At 39.4% G+C, this 21602-nt stretch overlaps 1 protein-coding gene across 10 annotated transcripts in view; it reads right to left on the reverse strand.

The window, feature by feature from the left end:
• LOC124607261 (RNA binding protein fox-1 homolog 3-like) overlaps positions 1-21602 on the reverse strand; it is a 468620-nt gene that overhangs the window by 51691 nt on the left and 395327 nt on the right. For 5 of the 10 annotated variants that reach the window (XM_047139609.1, XM_047139592.1, XM_047139577.1 and 2 more), the window contains 2 exons: positions 11576-11596; positions 2299-2446 (listed from right to left, as the gene is read on the reverse strand). In XM_047139609.1, the coding sequence (XP_046995565.1) occupies positions 2299-2446; positions 11576-11596 (169 nt within the window). Of the gene's footprint in view, positions 1-2298; positions 2447-3509; positions 3631-11575; positions 11597-18918; positions 18955-21602 lie in introns of all 10 variants that reach the window. The other 5 variants (XM_047139561.1, XM_047139554.1, XM_047139585.1 and 2 more) reach the window with 4 other exon arrangements.

Consider the following 21602-nt stretch of genomic DNA (forward strand, 5'->3'; position numbering starts at 1 on the left):
AAGAAAGGAACCAACCAAAGGAAGGAAGAAACCAGAAGAAGTGAAAAACCAAAATGACCGCAAATATAGGTCGTGGAACCGGCCGTCTCTGGACGCAGGCGCTAACTACCCCCTTGAGGGGGAGCGACTCCTTTTAGTCGCCAGGCAGGAATACCTCGGGCCTATTCTAACCCCCGGACCTGCAGGGGGGGAATGCTGGTGGGATGCAGTACAACACTTCATAAAACAAAAGGAGAAAATGTGGTGTTTTGATGGCTTTCTGGATTCTGATGTTAATCACCTTATTATTAATGTAGGGACTGATAGTTCCAGTACCAGTACTGAAATATATTCCTTGGATACGGATATGGAACGAGTTCAAAGATCACCCAGATGACTGACTGTAAGTAATACTTTCAATGGTTTTAATATGTAAGTATATAGTGAAATCCCTTCAATACACTTTTAAGTCAGACACAGTCCACACAGAAAAATTACCCTGTCTGTAAGTTAGGAATTCTGATCACTATTGTTTTTAACTACAGTACAATATTAGCTAAGAACAAGAGAATATACATTTTCTGTCTGGGCCCCTAAGAAGCGTATTGCCGGAGTTTTGCCATATATTACTCCATTCTGTTTAAAAATTAAATGACATTCGAAGTTCATCTCTGTTCACATCTTAACTGCAACTGTTCACACCACTACTGGTTAGTTGGATCAGCTAGCTGACCTATGCTGTTCAAGTTAAATGTGTCAGTAAAGGTTTTGTTCCATACTATCGCTGAGTCAATGTGTGCACTCAGTATAAAGTATATCCTTATTATCGTAGTTGACTTTACTCGAGGAAGCTTGGCTTCCACTCTATGTGAAACAAAATGCAATGAGATTCCAGCTATTATAGAAGAATACACAGTATAATGTTCACATCAGGTTTATTCTTATGATGAACCTAGTATAGAAAATGTCAACTAGTTAGTTAAGTCTTTACGTAGCTTAATATTATCACACAACACTAACAAGACATGTATCTACTCATTAATTATGAATCTGAATTCAGCTGCAACATACACATTAATTTCGAAAGTAAATCACACGAACAAAACTAAGCATGCTACGTACTACAGCAAGGGATAAATGATATCGCAACAAAAAAATACAACAACATAGCATATACACACACACACACACACACACACACACACACACACAGACAGCAAATGACCAAAGAGGAAGTGAAAACTGGGGAAGTGCATAAATACAAAAAGCCAAAGGTTTCTGCAAATTGTATGCCTCTATGCACTTACCTCAATTGGCTGGCTCAACACAGCAGTTGACCTGCCAAATCATCTACCTGCATGATAGTAGAGCTAATTTCATATGAATGTTTGCAAATAAAAATTTAACATCTACACCATACTGAACGTCACTCACATGAGTAACCACGAAGTAAGTTGTTTGCTAGCTGCTGAAATTCAACAACGATGATGGTTTGTATAAAAAATGGCAGTTTACTTTTAAGAATAAGTGCCATCACTGCCAGCACTTCATCCGACCTTTTTTTTTTGTGGGGGGGGGGGGGGGGGGGGCGCATCCACACCCACACACAGAGGTGATGGTGGAAGGGACTCGGCTGGTGTGAGGGGAAGGGAGAGATCAGCCATTGAAAAGTGGAGTACTAATTGGATTTGGCACTGACAAAAGTGTACATCGTGTAAAGGTCTTTCTGAAATCTGATGACAGGGTAGTGTAAGAGGAAATGGACATACATTGTAATGTGACATTATGAGGCATTCTGAAGTAATGTAATCATACGTGAATAAGAAGTAGTCACATTAGTTTCTGAGAAATTGCAACTTTACACTATCAATAACTGCAGTGGTACCTGTGACCATAAGAACACCATTCTTATTTAATGAGTTTTACTTTGTTTTCCTTTATAGCCTACGTTATAAACTGAAATTAATGAACACATCAATCACACTTATTACTTTACAGTCTCTTTCACTTTTTTCAAACATGAAGATTTCAATGTTATTTGTCAGGGAAATCATTTAGAATTAAGAATTTGTTTAGATGATGGCAGTCTTTGGAATGCTCCACAGGAAGACTATTTGACATTGCTTTGTGTTTGCAAAATTCAATGGGAAACAACAATTATACATGTATTGCCACAAGTAAACTGCATGTAGAACAGAATTGATGATGAACATTAATCTGTTTCATACGAGATACCGATCAATCATTAATTTCAGTAATTCGAAGACTTCCTGGACAGACAGTTTTCAGTCATATGAAAAGTACATAGACAGCACTCACGGTGTGTATCCGTGGAGTGCAGTAGCCGCTGCAGCTGAGAGGGGAGTTGGGTGCCTGGCAAATGCGGCCGCCGCTGCAGCTGCCGCTGCTGGGAAAGTCGCCCGTGCTCGCCCACGCTGAATTGCCACACCTCGTAATGCTGCTGCCGCTGAGCAGATAATAGCATTTTATACAATATTTGTGGCCACCTTTGGTAGAGTAACACCGCTTACCATCCTCTATGGTTACCATCAATGGGTTCCACTGTACTGCCTTGCACTTGCAAACAGATGATTGCACTGACTAGGGATTTTACTCAATTTACCTAATTTTTCATTGCCATACAAAAAAATCAGGCACAGATATATTTGCACATGCAAAACAAAAATTGTTAGAAAACGCATACTGTACAACATAAAACTGTGGAAGGACTAATTTAAATAGTAACCACCATACATACCATGGAGGAAAGGAAACAGGTAAAGCATGACAACAAAAGCAGCACCAAAGTAATGGAATTACATTATTTAAGTAATTTTGAATACAAACTGCATGAACCACTGGGTTACAAGCACTCTATCTGAACACTCCAAAATTTCTAAATTAAACATGCAGTGTCATTTCCTTGGACACATAATCGCAGTTAAGTAAAAACTTGAGGCATTAAAATGTTACACTAGTCTAGTGCAATCACTGTAGCCAGTTTCTAAAACAGGTAATGAAAGAAAATCCAGAAACTGAAAAAAAAAGAAAAAAAAAAGAAAAAAAAGAAAAAAAAAACAATGATCATCCATGCAAAATCAAAATGGGTACCAATACTTTTAAATGTGGTTAATTTCTGCTCGAACCATGCTGCTGTTGAAGCCACACAACTACTTTCTGCTCTACTTCACACTGCTTCCTGCCTCAGATATCCATTCTATATTCAGACACAAGGGGGGAAAAAAAAAAGGTCGCTTAATAATGCTTTTCATTTTGTTTTGTAAACTCCTCGACAAAAGTCCCAACGAAAAAGCAGTGTGCTCAAAATGCCAAGTAATGCAAGGATGCTTGGCACTCCATTACATAGATGTTAAGGTGTTACAAAGATTTCATTTTTATGATGATCTCAAAGTTAATATTCTTTTTTCATTGCTGTGTTTTTTAAGCTCATCCTTTATTCCCTTTTGTTAGAAATACAGAATGGATTACAGCCCGAGGCAAAACAAGCAGGCAAGTGGCAGTGTGTGTACCTCCTGCGTGCAGTGCGTGGCGTCAGCACCAGTGGTGTTGCTGCTGAGGATGAGGGTGTCGTAAGGGGAGCAGCTGTGCCCCCCAACCATGACCAGGGCACAGCAGCAGGCAGCCTGTAGCCTGGTACACCAAGCCATATTTATAAAATTTCACACACCATGGAATGTACATTGTAGCATAGTTAAAATTCCGTGTTCAACAACAGAAGAGTCTCTCTTACTTTTAAATGTACAAAACACCATGTACACCGGAAAATAAATAATCCTAGTAAGATTGTAAAGTGCAAATTGCAAGGATAATATCTTAATTTTATTGCTCTTCCTCTCTGGGAAATCGCACATAAGTACAAATCAGAGATTCTAGAGTATTAATTACTTAGCTCCCCTCTCCCCAAATTCACACAAACAGGATGTGTGTCAACTATGTTAACTCTATTGAAATCCCAATAACAACATATGAAATTCATAGCTCAACCACAGGACTTTCATTGTCTCATTTATGGTTAAATCGCTTGATGTCACATACAAACTTTAATTATTGGCCATCACTGAAACAAAAAGTACAGCATGTCTATGTATAAATAAAAGAAAATTTCAATGTAATGCTTTCTTTCCCCTATCTACATGTGATGGAAGTATTTGACATCCCACGAAAACAGACACTGTGTCCTGCATACTTCATCAGTTATTGACATACTATTTTCATGAAATTTCCTACTTATTATTTCACACAATACACAAGATCCACAATATAATTTCTGTAAACATTTTTATTTCTTTTATATTATAACAAGATTCTTCATCAAACACATTGGAACAACAAGATGACAAATTATGAATGAAGGGCATCTCTCTCTCTCTCTCTCTCTCTCTCTCTCTCTCTCTCTCTCTCTCACACACTCACACTCACACACACGCGCGCTGAAATATCTTCTACTAAAGCCATCGACAGAATTACGGAACAGCAGGGAGTGAAGTTCCAACATACATTCCAATCAGTATGTCATGTTTTGTAATACTTCTGAAAAAACTTCGCTAATACGTTACTTGAGTTAGAACTGTTCCTTCAAAATCAATATAGCCATTTTCACAATCTTGTTTGCATTTTCTACTTCAGATCCGTATCTGTTCTCTTGCCTAGCCCTTGCCATCACTACCGCGTTCTTCCTTGTTGATAGCACACACCAGAATGTTCACTATGAGAACATTTAGGTTGCATTTCACAATGCAAATAGTTTTTTAATATACACAAAAGGGAATAGCTGTCACTTTCCATTATTCACAAGTTGTGACCTAGAACCGTTACACTTCCCTAAATACTTAGTATTGGCTTTCTTAGGACATTAACCGCTCTGTTACCTCAGATGCAGCACTCTTAGTATCATAAATTAATTAGTTTATTTTTCCCAAAGAGTGTGTTCTGGGTGATTACATTATTACTATTACTATTATTAATATTATTATTATTATTAGCAGTAATAGTAGTAGTAGTAGTAGTAGTAGTAGTATTTTGTAGTATCACACTAAGCATTCCACCTCATTTGAGCATTCTTGCCTATATTTCACAATTTGCTTTTTCTCCATGGAATCTCCTTCAGTCCTCTTTGTCCCAGAGTTTACCTCACATTCCATTTGCGTATCCTGCCTCTGTATATGTTTCTGTCTTCAGCTTCTATTGGATCAATGTGTGTCGTTTCTACATCAAAGTTGACTTGCACGATTCAAGGTGGTGTTGACTTGATCCCCTGTATGTCAGAAATCTGCTAGTGAGGCTTGTTGGTGGCAGCCTGATGCAACATTCGACACTGGGTCTGTGGTTTTCATAGTGTGAGATATACACTCCTGGAAATTGAAATAAGAACACCGTGAATTCATTGTCCCAGGAAGGGGAAACTTTATTGACACATTCCTGGGGTCAGATACATCACATGATCACACTGACAGAACCACAGGCACATAGACACAGGCAACAGAGCATGCACAATGTCGGCACTAGTACAGTGTATATCCACCTTTCGCAGCAATGCAGGCTGCTATTCTCCCATGGAGACGATCGTAGAGATGCTGGATGTAGTCCTGTGGACCGGCTTGCCATGCCATTTCCACCTGGCGCCTCAGTTGGACCAGCGTTCGTGCTGGACGTGCAGACCGCGTGAGACGACGCTTCATCCAGTCCCAAACATGCTCAATGGGGGACAGATCCGGAGATCTTGCTGGCCAGGGTAGTCGACTTACACCTTCTAGAGCACGTCGGGTGGCACGGGATACATGCGGACGTGCATTGTCCTGTTGGAACAGCAAGTTCCCTTGCCGGTCTAGGAATGGTAGAACGATGGGTTCGATGACGGTTTGGATGTACCGTGCACTATTCAGTGTCCCCTCGACGATCACCAGTGGTGTACGGCCAGTGTAGGAGATCGCTCCCCACACCATGATGTCGGGTGTTGGCCCTGTGTGCCTCGGTCGTATGCAGTCCTGATTGTAGCGCTCACCTGCACGGCGCCAAACACGCATACGACCATCATTGGCACCAAGGCAGAAGCGACACTCATCGCTGAAGACGACACGTCTCCATTCGTCCCTCCATTCACACCTGTCGCGACACCACTGGAGGCGGGCTGCACGATGTTGGGGCGTGAGCGGAAGACGGCCTAACGGTGTGCGGGACCGTAGCCCAGCTTCATGGAGACGGTTGCGAATGGTCCTCGCCGATACCCCAGGAGCAACAGTGTCCCTAATTTGCTGGGAAGTGGCGGTGCGGTTCCCTACGGCACTGCGTAGGATCCTACGGTCTTGGCGTGCATCCGTGCGTCGCTGCGGTCCGGTCCCAGGTCGACGGGCACGTGCACCTTCCGCCGACCACTGGCGACAACATCGATGTACTGTGGAGACCTCACACCCCACATGTTGAGCAATTCGGCGGTAAGTCCACCCGGCCTCCCGCATGCCCACTATACGCCCTCGCTCAAAGTCCGTCAACTGCACATATGGTTCACGTCCACGCTGTCGCGGCATGCTACCAGTGTTAAAGACTGCGATGGAGCTCCGTATGCCACGGCAAACTGGCTGACACTGAAGGCGGCGGTGCACAAATGCTGCGCAGCTAGCGCCATTCGACGGCCAACACCGCGGTTCCTGGTGTGTCCGCTGTGCCGTGCGTGTGATCATTGCTTGTACAGCCCTCTCGCAGTGTCCGGAGCAAGTATGGTGGGTCTGACACACCGGTGTCAATGTGTTCTTTTTTCCATTTCCAGGAGTGTATATCCCTCTTCTGTCAGCTTTGGGCTGAGAATTTCTCTCATGATTTTGCATTCCTCTTTCCGTAAGCTTTCCACATCATTTTTCATTTGCACATCATTTTTCATTTGCACACAGTATTTCAGGCTTGATTACTGTTTTGTAGTATATCTAATCTTTGTGTGAATGGACATGCATCCCCTATTATATGTGTACTGTTTTTACCATACACACTCCTCACTTCTCTGAGATGATGACTCTCCTGTAGGTTTCAGGATTTTACTTAGATAAGTGAAATGTGCAACTCTGTTTATGCGCCATATCGAGTGTCTACTTTCTGAATTTTCAATACCGAGCAGAATAATTCAAAACTTCTGGGAAGTGTATGCAGGTGAACTTTTTTCTATGCTTTTTTTAGTATTTCTATTTATTTGAATGCTGTTGCTTCATTATCATACAGCATGGTCAATTCATATGCAAGAGCTAGATTTGTGTGTGTGTGTGTGGGGGGGGGGGGGGGGGGCGTGCCCCTGCTGAAACATTATCTAGTAAAAATTAACAAAAAATATAATCATAATTTCATTCATCATAATCCATATTTTTGGAAAGCCTACAACTGTTGTTTGACATTTAAATAACAGAATATACGATCATATTGCTGTATTTGTCCACTGAAACTACCTCCCATACAGTTCAATGTATTCTGATCCCTAGAGAAAGCACAGAAGAGGCATAACTTATACATACTTTCCTGTACCTCCTTTTTACATTCCAAAGTTAATATGATATAAAGTCACGTTTTTTTCTTCACACTACATAAACTTGTTCTGTTTAACTGAACAACACTGATTTGTCGTTAATGGATAATACATGAATCTAATTACGCTCCATTTTTATACGTAACTTTCCTTCATTAGTTCAATCACTCATGTAAATACTGTGCAAAGAAGTTTCTAGGTATTTTGACTGAATCGTAAGTACAAGGCTGCAAAGTAATACAAGCAGCATGATAAAGTGTTAATAACACAAAGTAAAGCCAAGTCTTCAGGGAAAGATGATTCCTACAGCCAAATATCATTCATGGCACATCAGGAATCTAAAATAATACTGCTGCAGTCACAGTTGAAATTTGATGTCAAATGATTACCACACCAGCTGTCCGCATTCTTTCAAGTTTTAAAATTTTTAGTTTAATTGCACAGAGAACTAAATGCATGTCACTAACAGAGCATTAAACATACTTTTGAAGTACCTGAGTGCCAATAAAATACTTGTTAAAAATGTGAAAAATTTGTGCTTGGAAATGAACCCTGTCATCCAATGAACACTGATGTACCAACTCTTCACACAGTTTATGGATACACCCATGTACAGGAACTAAATGAGAAATTGTGGGGATCAGGGGGAGGGAGAACAAAGGAGCAAAATTAACATTGATTAGCCAGAATGTAATGACTGCTTTCAAGTCACTGAAATGTGTCCACATGCAGAGAACAGGAAAACCGCCAATTTATGCGACTTTGACAAAATGCTCATTGCAACTGTATGGTAACACAGAATGAGTATCAAGTAAATGGCAAAAAATAATCAGATGTTTACACATTGCCATCAATCATGCTTATGGAAACAGGGTTTTAGGTAGTAGATGAGCAACATGGCAATTGTTTGACAAATCTGAACAAATGGAGTAGCTACAGTGTCAAATATAGTGAATGCAAAACATTTTTGACCACAACTGTCCACATCATGTTATCATGAATGTGGGTCCAAAGTTAACATAATTTGTGTGTGTCCCTTCCATTGGCGATAGGAACGGAACAAGGTGGGTAAAGGAGAAATGTAAACTAGTTGCCCAGCTACATAAATCAATATATCCTTTCAGGCCACTAAATGGTTCTGTCCTGAGCTACCACCGTCCAGGCTCATTCCTCATCAACACATGCATCGCGGAGACAATCAGAAGTTTGATGATGTTTGGTTAGTGGGGCACTCAGTGCATGGTCATCAGTGCCCAGACAAAGGACCAATATTTTTCACACTCCAATTTTTTACGCAGTCCAATCTAGCACTATCATGAATGATGATGATGATGATGATGATGATGCAATGATGTGGACAACACTAACACCCAGTCCCCGGGCAGAGAAAATCCCCAACCTGGCCACGATCCACCACCAGAAGTGATAATATTAACGTTCACAGGATATCCACAAGAAACATTCTGGGACCTGCCATGGACATCTGATGGCAGGCATTTTGGTCTTCCATTTCAGTGACTAAGGTAATGAATTTCTGGATCTAATGTGCAACACTGATTTTGAATACTTTAAATGCCCAAAGGTTTTCCACCAAATCATACTACAACTGGTACACAAACAACAGTAAAGTGTTTTCACACTGGGTTCTCTGTTGAACAAAGAGCTTGCACAATCAACAATTCAACAATTTTCTAGCAGATAGCAAACTGTTCACTGAACTCCTTGGTTTATACTGCAGATTTTAGATCTCAGGGTAATGTCGTGTAAACAGAATCAATAACTGAAACTTTTTGGGCGATTAAAACCATTTGCCGGACAGATGAGAATTGAAAACCATTCCTTTCTCCGGCAATGTTTTTAATCACTGAGCTATCACGGCACAACTCATGATCTGCCCTCACATTTTCAATTCTATCAGTACCTGTCACCTACTTCCCAAACTTTACAGAAATTCTCGCAGCATACCTTGCTGGAATGGCACTCTAAAAGTAATGCGAGAGGTCCATTATGGAAACATTCCTGACATTATGTCCACAGTGTTATCAAATAACAAAATCATAGTGATAAGGATGACAACTTTACTTTGTTAGTATGGCACAAGTAAAAAAAAAAAAAAAAAAAAAAAAAAAAAAAAATCATGTAAGTAGAAAATGCATGAATAGCAGAAAGATAAATAAAATTCAATGGTGCAAAGACAGTAACCTACAGTTCCCATTTCCCTCAACTTACATTTGCACACAGTACTGAAATTAAAATAAATAAGTAAAAAAATGCATTATCACCAGGCCGACATACTAACTTATGCTGTAAAATACTTAATGTCTTCTACAAGACATTCTACACTTTTATCCGTCTCTTCTTCCCTCTTAAAATATCACTTCAAACAACTTTCAATTTGACTATCTACTACACTTCCATGTGGCACTAAAGTAAATCCCTTTATCCACTTTTCCCTTGCAGAATGTTACCATTTGTCTTGGGGGAGGGGGGGGGGGGGGGGGGGGGAGTTAAAATCATATAAAACTAACATAAATAGTTAAGGTTTTTGAGAATTAGAGACGAACTACCTTAACAGGCTATTAAAGAAATAATAAACAGTGAGCCATATTTTGTATTGATTCCAAAGTGTGTGGCATTTATGCAACAGACTGGATATTAATGGAAAGAAATGATTGCTACTGCTGAAAACGGGGTATCTGTTCAAGGTACCGCAAATTTGTTAAACAGTTTCATAGGCAATAATGACAAAAGAAGTTTTGAGATGGATCTGAAATGTTACATTTTTGCAAGTACTTATGTCTCTCAATACTATGACTAAACAAGTTTAATACATAAAATACTTCAAGATGAAAGATGAGGTTTCAGGCTAGGGAAAACAGTGTATTGTGATAGCTGCACAAAACAGGTCCCCGTGAACATTGTAGCACATTTATATTATTTCATAATAAGTGCTTTACATTTCAAGTTTCAAAGAACTGTACATTTTGTTACACAAATGTACACTTGCCACAAAATTAGACCGAAATTGGAATTTCACACACACAAACTTTCTGTCAACAGCTAACATGAATAATTTGCCACTTAAAATAATATCTTTCTCGATACAAAAAATTAGTTACTCATACACAATTACTGTTATGCCCATTTCAGTGCTAGATCCCCAAAATTAATTAACTTTATACTTTAAATAAGAAATGTCATCACAAAAGATAAGCAACATTTGTCAGTTTAACTGTGAAGTTGATTTGTGTAATTCCATATGCAGTTTTTATCGTGTTTCAATGCCCAAAAATGAAAGGGAACCATTTCCTTTGGGGAGTACAGTTCATACAATAATAAACTCAAAGTATCAAGTTTACAAATTTTGCATCTGTCACTTTTACAACCATTATTTTTGCAGTATGTTCACGTTGGATGGAAATAGGTGTCTTATAAAACTTGTTTGCTTTCTTTTTGTTAACTGACATGGAAACAACATACATTTAGGGGGAAAAATGAATGAAAATTGTGTCTACAATTAAACATCTTTCAATGTTACAAACTGTTAACAGTGAAGCAAATAGTAACTAAAGCACTAAGTCTTTTTACCTTCAAAATTATGATAAAATAAGTAATTAAAAATATTTAATCCAGAAAATGTTAATATGAATCTTATGTAAATGAGAGGCACAGTCTACAGTTAATACAGTCTCATTAGTAGTTATCATATTCAAGAAACATAACCCATCATGCAAGCACCATGACAATGCAAATGACAAACTAAATTCCTATGGTTGCTTATGGTTTGAATTATTGCTTGTCATTAGTTCTACTACTCCAAACAATTTACTGAAGTTTTTCCAAACAAGATAGTTTCTGGAAAAATTATGCACAAAATTCAAAGTTACAACAGATCAATTTGTTGTTTAACATTTTAACTCAGTCTATGCAAAAATAACTTACAATAAATAACACATTACTTCTTGTATTGCCATGGTATAAATATCATGCACAGGAAGTGTAACTAATGGTGTAATGAAGCAAGCATCTATCTAGCAAGTGTTGTGGTGGGCTCCAGGCCTCGAAACCTACCCTCTGGCCACTGCACGCACACTGGAACAACACAAAAACACAAGCACGCCCTTAGCACAAACACCATAAGGATTAATATTTTTTATGCAGCTGCACCCATGTTAAAAGAGGCAGAAAGGGATCCAACTGAACAATCTTAACATGAAACATATGTGATTAAATACAACACTAGTGTATTATTAAAAATTTTTGTTCATCAATTTTGCCAGGTTCGATTGTTTAAGCCTTTATGCCTCTCTCATACAAATCCAAAGCAAAAAATTACATAATAGTATGTGCAGCTGGAGTGTATCTAAATAAATAAAAGCTAATGACTACAAGAAAGTATAAAGATGCTTTTAGAAAAGAATACTAGTATACATCAAACATTTACTGTTTACCAAGAAGCATATGATAAAAACTGAATATATGCATTGAACAATAACTATATACCAACAATTCTTGAAATATGATTTCAAAATGTTTCTGCTGTTATCTGTATTTTTCAATTCAATAGCAGAAAGGAAACAGATTTTCACAGAAAATTTTGGCCACTGTCACAACTTTTGCATACTAACTGAAATGCACATTCAATAACTCACATTATCAATTTCCTACCACCTTTCTGTAAATATCAATCATCAACCTTACAAAAACATCAAAAATTACACACATATTACATGAAATTTTTTACTGCTGGTGGAATATCCGCAATGCTGAGTATCCATAGCAGAGCCTTAAATGCACATTTGCTCTTACAATTTACAAGAAGTCACATTTTGTATCCCCGATTGGGACACAATTATACGTGTCAATAATGACCAGTTTACATTTTTCATGATTTAGCTCATTGGTGTGTTTTAGCGTGCTGAAGCCCAAAAAACTTCTGCTGCCAAAATTGTATAACCTGAGAACACTGTTTTAGTTGTATAGTTGACCTGACGTGTATATCAGCATCGAGTTTGATACACCAACAGAAAGCAAAGCTGAGGAAAATAGAACCATATGATAAAACAAGTAACACAGGTCATAAATTCCATCTTTAGCTATTTATGTACTGCTTTGATAAAGAGAGTACAATTTTTAAATTTGTTTCACTATTACTGTGTTCTAGTGCAGCAAATAATTCATAAACAAAAAATCAATTCTCAACATAAGAAAGTCAGAACAGCTTTCTTTTCCAATTTTATGAACTTGTATTGCCTTGTGCTATGATTATCAGGATATGTTCAGCAAAATTAAAATTCTGAAATGTTCCCTGAAGTTCTTAAATGTCAATGTAAGTAATTTTGTGTGTGTGTGTGTGTGTGTGTGTGTGTGTGTGTGTGTGTGTTTTGTGAAAGGAGGGGAGGGGGCAGAGGGTGTGGGGGTTAACACACGCATTCACAATAAGATAATTTAAAATTAAATAGCTACCATTATATAAATAGCACTTAAAATTCAATACACCCACTCCAATTGTACACGTGGTTGACTCTGCAAAGAAGCAAGTTGACTCCCCTTTTAATGTGTTATGATGTGCACAAATGCAACTGAAATGTGGGTCAGGCTAAAAACCATATATGTAAAATGATCTGCAGTTAATACAATGGTGTATTTTTTAATTATAGAATACAGCCAACAGATACAACTGCATCAAATCATCAGTCAACTTCAATCTCTGGTATAAGCCTTAGCTGATACTAGTGAACCTGTCACAAAAGTTATCAAGATGTCGAAAATTTTGCAATGTGTCATCAAAATCAGGTTCTTTGTTCACAATTCGGGTATAGTTGCAGGAGAAATTAAGTTGGACAATCAGTGTTGTCAAATTATGTTTAAACGTCCAGGTCTACTACAAACAAATCCTGCTTTCTTTCATTCCACAGTGATCTTGCACGGAAGACTTGCATACAGCCATTTCACAAGTCTGAAGTATACAGCCAATACGAAGATAGTTCCTGGTTTACAAATAAAGAAAGATTAAGATCTTTATTGCGAATCATGTCAGTATGGCAAGATGAAGAGAGACTCATTTAATTCCAATTTGGAATCAAGACTGAAAGATCCTGGCAAATTTACTCAGGTAAATTTGAGTGGATGGATGAAAAAACTCACTCTTCAAGATGCAGATTTGTACACATTTTTCAAGGATGACTGGACTTCACACAGTTTTGCATATTTTCATGAAAGTAAACATGACACTTTCCCTGTGTTTTTGGAGTTTCAGAGACTGATTAAAAGACAAACAGGCAACAAAATCTGAGTTCTGAGAAATGACAAAGGCACGAAACTCATAAAGAAGCAATTTGAAGATTATTTCAGGCAAAATGGAATAATACATGAGAAAACACTAACCTGTATACAGAAGCAAAATGGCTGAACTGAGCAAGAAAACAGATCCTTGTTTACTGTACACACACTATGTTGTTGGGTACAGAGTCATTTCATGAACTGTATGCATAGGCAGTAAATTGTACTGCATATATCTTAAATTGTTGACCATGTAAAGCAAGCAATACTGATATCACATTTGAAAAATTGTTTGGAAAACCCCTTTCTTTAAAACACAAGTTTGGTTCAGCAGCGTATCAGTTTAGATCAAAATTTGATAGTAAATCAAAGAAACTGATCACAGTTAGCTACAAGATATGCAACAGCAATTACAGCCTCTATAATCGTGTGTCCAAGAAAATTACTATAGTAACTCGAATATATTCCGCACCCACAATGCGCGTGTGCAATTGCTGGGTGCGAAACAGAAGTCAGAAGACACTAGCACCGGCAGAGGCCACCACTCTTGCACACATGTGCAGCCTCTCCACACTGCACTTTCCGGCCTTGCTCTCAGTAATATGTTGACATTTCACTTATGTTTATCGGACTAGTAGTGTAGCCACTCCATGGCAAGTGTCTTCTTGTACAAAGTGTTCTAGATGTAACGAAGTTTTGTGTCTACCATCATTTGTGTGGTCTCATGGCCAGAACACACTGGCAACAAGTAGGCTCGTTGTTTCACACGTTTTGTCGGGGTGTTGCATTTTACCTCTTGTTGTGATAAGGAGTCTGCTTCAAACGTTGGTGTGACAACAGTCTGAAATATTTACAGCCATGAAACAGGCTGTGCTTGCATTGCTCTACCCCCTTTCATCCCCTGGTATGTTTCCCCCTCTGTTCCTACCACCTGATGAGGTGGTGGAAGATTGGGAAGCATATGAACACCACCTATGGCAACATTTCCCAGCTTTCCACATTATAGATGCTGAAATATGTTGTGCACAGTTTTTGTCATGGCTTTCTCCCACCTTGTATCAGGTGTTGCAGCATTAAGTCCTGTTGCAGGAACCTTCCTCATTGTCATTCAACAATTTATCTTCATTGCTTTCACCCTATTACTGCGCCCGCACATGTCGTGGCTGCTACAGTTGGATTCTACCAATGCAAGAAATAGCCCCATCAGTCTTATCATGCCTGGGTCCCAACCCTCCAAGGCCTTAGTTGCAAGTGCCATTCTATCGAATCGAAAGAGTCACATGTGCACGTCATTGTTCACGATGTTGTCATCCGCTCTGCCCTGGATAAGGACTTGCAGCAATGGACCCCCAATCAGAAAACCTCCCCCTCAAAGAGGTTTTGTCCACTGCCCAGTCATATCAGGCCTCATATGTTACTGGTCATCAGCTGGTAGCATGATGCGCCATCATGGCAGTACAGGGCGGCCCAGCTGCATCCACTATATGTGGGAGGATGACATCATGGCAGTGCAAGCCAGCACATTAACAGCATTCCAATTGCCTCTCCCTGTTGCCATCCTGTGTGTCTTATTACTCCGAACATGATAAATCTTAGTGTCCCCCAGCACTGGGCCATTTGTCACATGCATCCAAACGAAAGCCACATTGCGGTAGTCTAATACACAACTGCACAGAAAGCACCATCAGACAACATGGATATGGATATCTAGGAAGTGCCACTGTCAGGGCCAGTTTCCGATCAGGATTACAACAAACTTTTTATTGAGTTTTTGGACTCTGGCAACAGCTGAGACTGCAGGTAGCTAATGTTGGTGTTCAAACATTTCACCTCACTCTCCTAGGTGCTGTCACCAGTAAACAGGAGCCTAATGGGGTATGGTAAACAGCAAATCCTCTTGCTTGGCAATTTCATGGCTACAATCACCTGTAGGTCAGTCACTCTGCCTGTTACATTTATTTGTACCAACAATGCTAGTTCAGCAAACATTTTTGGGTTCGATGCCATTCAGGTTTTCAGCTTTTCAGTCATGAACTCCATACAATTGATACGTGCTGGAGTCCCCTATCAATCACTGGAATCTCTGCACTCAGAATTTCAGGATATCTTGTGGAAGGCCTAGTATGTGCTTCGGACTTTCAAGCCCACATAACCTTAAAGTAGTTGGCTCAGCCTAGATTTTTTTGCGCTAGGTAAATTCCTATAGCCCTACACTCCTACATCGAGGCAAAGCTGGACTTGCTTGCATCTTCCAAGGTTGTGGTTTCCATTTCCTCTAGTGAATGAACCACACTCTTTGTAATCATTAGGAAACACACTGGTAAACTGCTCATCATACATTCAGAGTCTGGGGTTGACACATACCCATTGCTACATCCAGATGAGCTGCTCACACAGTTAGAAGCAGGTTGATTCTTCTCAAAACTCGATCTTTGCTAAGCATATCACCAGTTACCCTTGGATGACGAGTCCAAGCGGACAATGGGTCTTAATACATCTTTTGGCCTGTACCAACACGGTTGATGTTTGGGGAGGCAAGCGCCCCATAACTTTTCAACACTATCTGGGACAGGTCACATCCACTATTCCACACTTTTTTCCAACTACCTGAATGATATTGTAACTGGATGAACGACAATTGACCACCTACACAATCTCTAGGCTTTTTTTCAAAAACTACAGGCAGTAGGTATGTGTTGCAGTCTGCAGAAGTCCAAATTTTTTCAACCGTCTCTTGAGTATCTGGGCCACACCATACCCCTGGTGAGTGTGATCAAGGCCATTACAGACCTGCCATGTCCCTCATCATTGCAAGAACTACTGGCTTTTCTGGGTAAAATTAGCACTGGTTCATTCCCAGGTTGTCCACCATTGCAAGCCCTCTCTACCTCCTCCTTCCTTTGTCTGATCTCTGACGTGCAACCAGGTGTTTTCCAGGTTGAAGGTCTGCCTCAGATCAGCACTATAACTAGCTACATTTGATTCTGACAAAACACTGACTTCGACTACGAAGCCTTGCAGTACGGTATGTAGGCAGGCCACGTCCATCAGAATGCAGACGGCTCAGAGAAGCCACTGACGATTGCATCCAAAACTCTCCGACCAGCACACATCCACTATTCTCAGGTCAAGAAGGTGGCTCCGGACATTGTGTATGCATTTTCTTCTATGGCGTCAAATTTCAGCTCCTTATGGGCCACAAGCCATTAGTTTCATTATTTAGTCCATACACCCAGGTCCGTTATATGATGGCCCACAGGTTTTAACTATTTGCCTTGTTTCTCTCCAAATACCACTATGAAATCCATTTTTACCCCATTGGGAGCCATGCCACTGTGGACATTGTACGCCGGCTGCAAGTTGGCCCGGACCTCGGGTTTAATGGAGAGGAGCTTGTGTTTTTTCATTTGGATATCACCTCCCATCAAGTGTTTCTGAGCACTAGCACCTGTGTCACCAAGGCACTTCATCTCACCCCATCCTCTTATCAACTCAGCATCCTGGTCACCCTCCCAATCTGCTTCGTAGCTACTTTGCCTTGTGCCATCGCCTCTCGGTCTGAGAGAGGTTCCTCTTCCTCTAAATGGGTGACAACTCCCAGGGGGATTATTCCCAAGAGTTTGTGGCCGGAGGTTTTACAGCTGTTACAGCACTGACCAGGAGCTGGAGCATTTAGATGCATGTCCCCACTGTGCTAGTCAATAGGCAGTCCCCTAGACTTTTTTCCCTCCTTGTGGCCTCCAGCAACCCAGCCCTGGGCCACATGGGGAAGCCAAGCACTTGGTTCACACCAGTAAAACCCAGGTGAAAAAAAGTCTGCAGGACTTTCCTGTGAAGGAGGCATTACAGTTCATTCTCATGGCCTATCGGTTCCCTCAGTCCTGCCAAGCTTCTCTAAGGGTGCTAGCTGGGTATGCTGCTGCTCTTCCTCCATCCTGGATCTCGCTTACCTTCGTATTCCGAAGTACTGAGTTTCCTAACAAGGTTGGCAGTCTGGGTGCATAGCTTAGGTTGGCACCCCTGCTGGTTACCAGTAATCATCACACGTCAGAACAGCAAGCATGTCTAGACACTCCGAGCTAGAGACTGAGAGGTACAGCACCATTAAAATCACCTCCAAGTCCAACTGAGCTGTATTTTATCTGAAATACTGGGTAGCAGAGTAGGAAAACTTGAATGCGGTCTCCCTCTCCCCCCCCCCCCCCCTCCCACCCACCCACACATACCCTTTTATCCAGATATGATGACCTCTGGAACAGATAAAACCTAAGTGTACATGACTGTGGCTAACTAAAAATGTCAGCCCTACAACATCATAGCAATAAGAAAGTGTGTAGAGGCATGTGAAAGATTCATTTAATTTCCTCTTTATTTAAATCAACTCCTTCATCAGTTTGATAATACATCTATTTGGGCAAGCAATCTTCACTTGCATCTTCTCCTTTCATTTATCTCTCTGTATGTGTCAGCACAAAAACAGATATCCACATTCACATGTATTGTTTACCACATTCAACAGTTGTCAGTGTATTTACAGTTTTAAAACTGGCTAAATGAAGTTTGTGCATCAACCTCTGTTAAATTTTAATTTGGTCTCCACAATTCCACAATCCCCCAAAACAATAGTATGGTATATAAATAATGATAACAGCAAGGAACATTTTGTGTGTGTGTGTGTGTGTGTGTGTGTGTGTGTGTGTGTGTGTGTGTGTGTGTGTGTGTGTGAGAGAGAGAGAGAGAGAGAGAGAGAGAGAGAGAGAGAGAGAGAGAGAGAGAGAGAGAGAAGGTGCGTGCGAGCACACGCGTGCCGTAAAATGTATCAGCAATGCTTCAGAAAGCCAACTATAAATAAGCCATTACTTTTGGAAAAAAATAGCAACAAAAGTACAGCAAAAGGCTACAATAAAAAAAGTGTAGCAAATCTTACTACAATGAAACCTAAGATAAGAACACTAAACAGTGTGTGCAAGATCTGTTAGCATCATGTCAGCCATAAAGAATGAAACAAAGCAAAATTAGGGCAATGAATAAAAGTCATTAAAATTGGCATAAATGAGATCTGACAAAAGAACAATGCAATATCCCACTGGCAGACAAACCCAACACCAAGAAAGTCAAGTGGGAGCTCTCACCGAGTGTGGGCACCGTCCCATTCCTAGTCAGAAAAACTAAACGAATAAAAAAAAAAAAAAAAAAGGTGACAAAAGCTATGAATAATGCAATCTATAATGTGAGAAACATTAACATATGCACAAAGGCCAGAAATACATTTATTTAAATACCTCAAACAACATGGAAACTAATGAAATATATATATAAGCTCTCAATAAGTAGACTAATCACAAAGCAACTTCTGATGAAAGCATTTCACGGTTCATTATGGAGAAGTACTATTTTAACGCTATTTTTCAAAGATACTTAAAACAAAAATGACATTAAATTACACATCTACAGCTAATTATGAAAGAAACATGCAAGTTAATATGTGTACATTTTCTACATAAATATGAAAATACTGATATTGTACTGGCACTATCCCACTGCACTGAAATATCAAGTTTAAAAGGCTGAACTTTGCAACAGCAGAAAACATTGTGCATTAAGAAGAATTCCAAATATACACCAATCATGTTCATATTTATGGAGGTTTGATGTATTTTTCACTGAATGCAATTAAAAATGGGGTTTAAATGAGAGGGAGTAACTGCATCTACATTCTGTAACAGTATATCCATGCTCCAAAAATCAGAAATTTGGACTTTGACATCAATTTACATCAATCAAATAAACCCAAAATAAGATTTAGTGTTAATTACAAGCAAATAAAAATGAAAAAACTGCCATGCTTTTTATACCCTTGTGCAAAATTATCTACAGATCTACATTGGGCTTCAGAAGTCAACTTCATGGATATCAATTAGTGCCCTTCTGCAAGTCTATTAAAATTTTAAGATCAAAGAAAAAAAATTCACATCTTAACTGAGAATAAATATACAGAAATGTAATGTATTTTATATTAAAAAGAACTGCACAATAACTGTTGAATATTAACTTCTCAGTTCATGTAGCACAGCCACAAAAAACAGAGTGCAATACTTAGTTGATGGTCCAGTTTCTATTTTACCATCAGTTCTTCCTTGCTATTAATTTATATTTCCAGCACTTAATACCACCAAAACCTTATGAAATTTAATAATAAACTAAATCTCTTGGAAACAGTATACAGGACAATAACGTGTACAGTGGGATAGTAAATTCTACTCTGAATGAATGTATTAGGTATTATAATAGTAAACACTGTATTATGAGGTTAGCTATGTTACCACTTTTATGCAGTTTAACCTTCTCCCATCCTTTTCACACTGTGCTTTAATATTAGTCATAAAACCTGAGACGAAGGCACCCATTTTTCATGATTAGCCACCATAAATGACAAAAACTATATGGCCTGGAAAGCACAGCTTGGTGAAGAAACCTAGTGAACACTGTTAGTAAACAACATACACAATTTACAAGAATCAATAGAATTCATGTGCAAATTTTTTGGGTGAAACATGAAGTCTATCAGACTTGAATAATAGATAATATGATTGGAATCTTGAGTGTAATTTTGAACTAACTTATATCTATGACTGCTGTTTCACATCTGAGAAGTGTACAGCAAGACATTGGTTTGTGATTGCCACAAACATTCTCAAAAAGAAAGCCAACTTTTTATTTGGGGGATGCGTGTGATTGAAGATAGTTGATAAATGTATTGTGTCAAGTCTGTGGTTCAGTGTGACTGTAATTTATAGTTCTGAAATCAAAGTTTATTGGACTCTGAGCGAGAAAATACGTAAAGTGGAGAAAAACTGAATATAACAGAAGTAACACTAAGTTTCATCTATTGTATGACAGTACAGAACAGAAAATGTCTTTGGTTTCAATCATGGCTGTTCAATATATAACTCTTATCACTTCCCACGACTAAGTCTACCGAGTCTCTATGCTATCTCAGCTGTAGGATTATTGTAGAGGATGTGGAAAAGATATGTGCAAGTAATAATGAAACTTTACACACCATAGATTTTGTATGTATTTACAGATGTGGACTCCAACAGCAGGGAAAAAATTTCTCAGAGCTGACTTTGAGACACATTTTGACCAATTTTATCACATACCATCAAATTTCTTGCTAGGTTACTCTCATAAGTTCACATTATACATCTCTTTTGTGACATTTCATAGACCAAATATTACACAAGGTATGACACCTTTAGTTGCGAGTTTCCTGTCCCCTGAACCAATTTCTTGTGATGGTAATGTTACGTCTAAAACTTCAACTTAAACCTTCAGTAAAATAACAGTGGTGTACTAGAACCCAAATTATGTTGCTGCATTTGTACTACGAGGGAGGAATGCAAAACTTAAATTAAAGAATCGGAAAGAAACTGAATGTACAGTAAACTGTTACAAAAGTTACAAAAGCCCCTGGCAATTGTTCATCAACAATAATATGTGATAGTAAACATGAAATGGAACAGAAAGAGTTATGGATAGGAGGAAGAATTTTAAATGACACCACTGGCAATGAAATGACAAAACTGGAAATGTCAGACAAAGCTACCAATACAAGAGCAAGAAGAAAGGGGGGAGGGGGGGGGGGAGGGGGGGGGGGGAGAGAGAGAGAGAGAGAGAGAGAGAGAGAGAGAGAGAGAGAGAGAGAGAGAGAGAGAGAGAGGGGGGGGGGGGGGGGGCAAGGGGAACAATTACAATAGGCCTACAACGGAAACAGAATGTGGAAGTGTGACTGGTCTACCTACCCTGAAGTGGG

This window comes from Schistocerca americana, chromosome 1 (assembly GCF_021461395.2).
Source record: "Schistocerca americana isolate TAMUIC-IGC-003095 chromosome 1, iqSchAmer2.1, whole genome shotgun sequence".
NCBI lineage: Eukaryota > Metazoa > Arthropoda > Insecta > Orthoptera > Acrididae > Schistocerca > Schistocerca americana.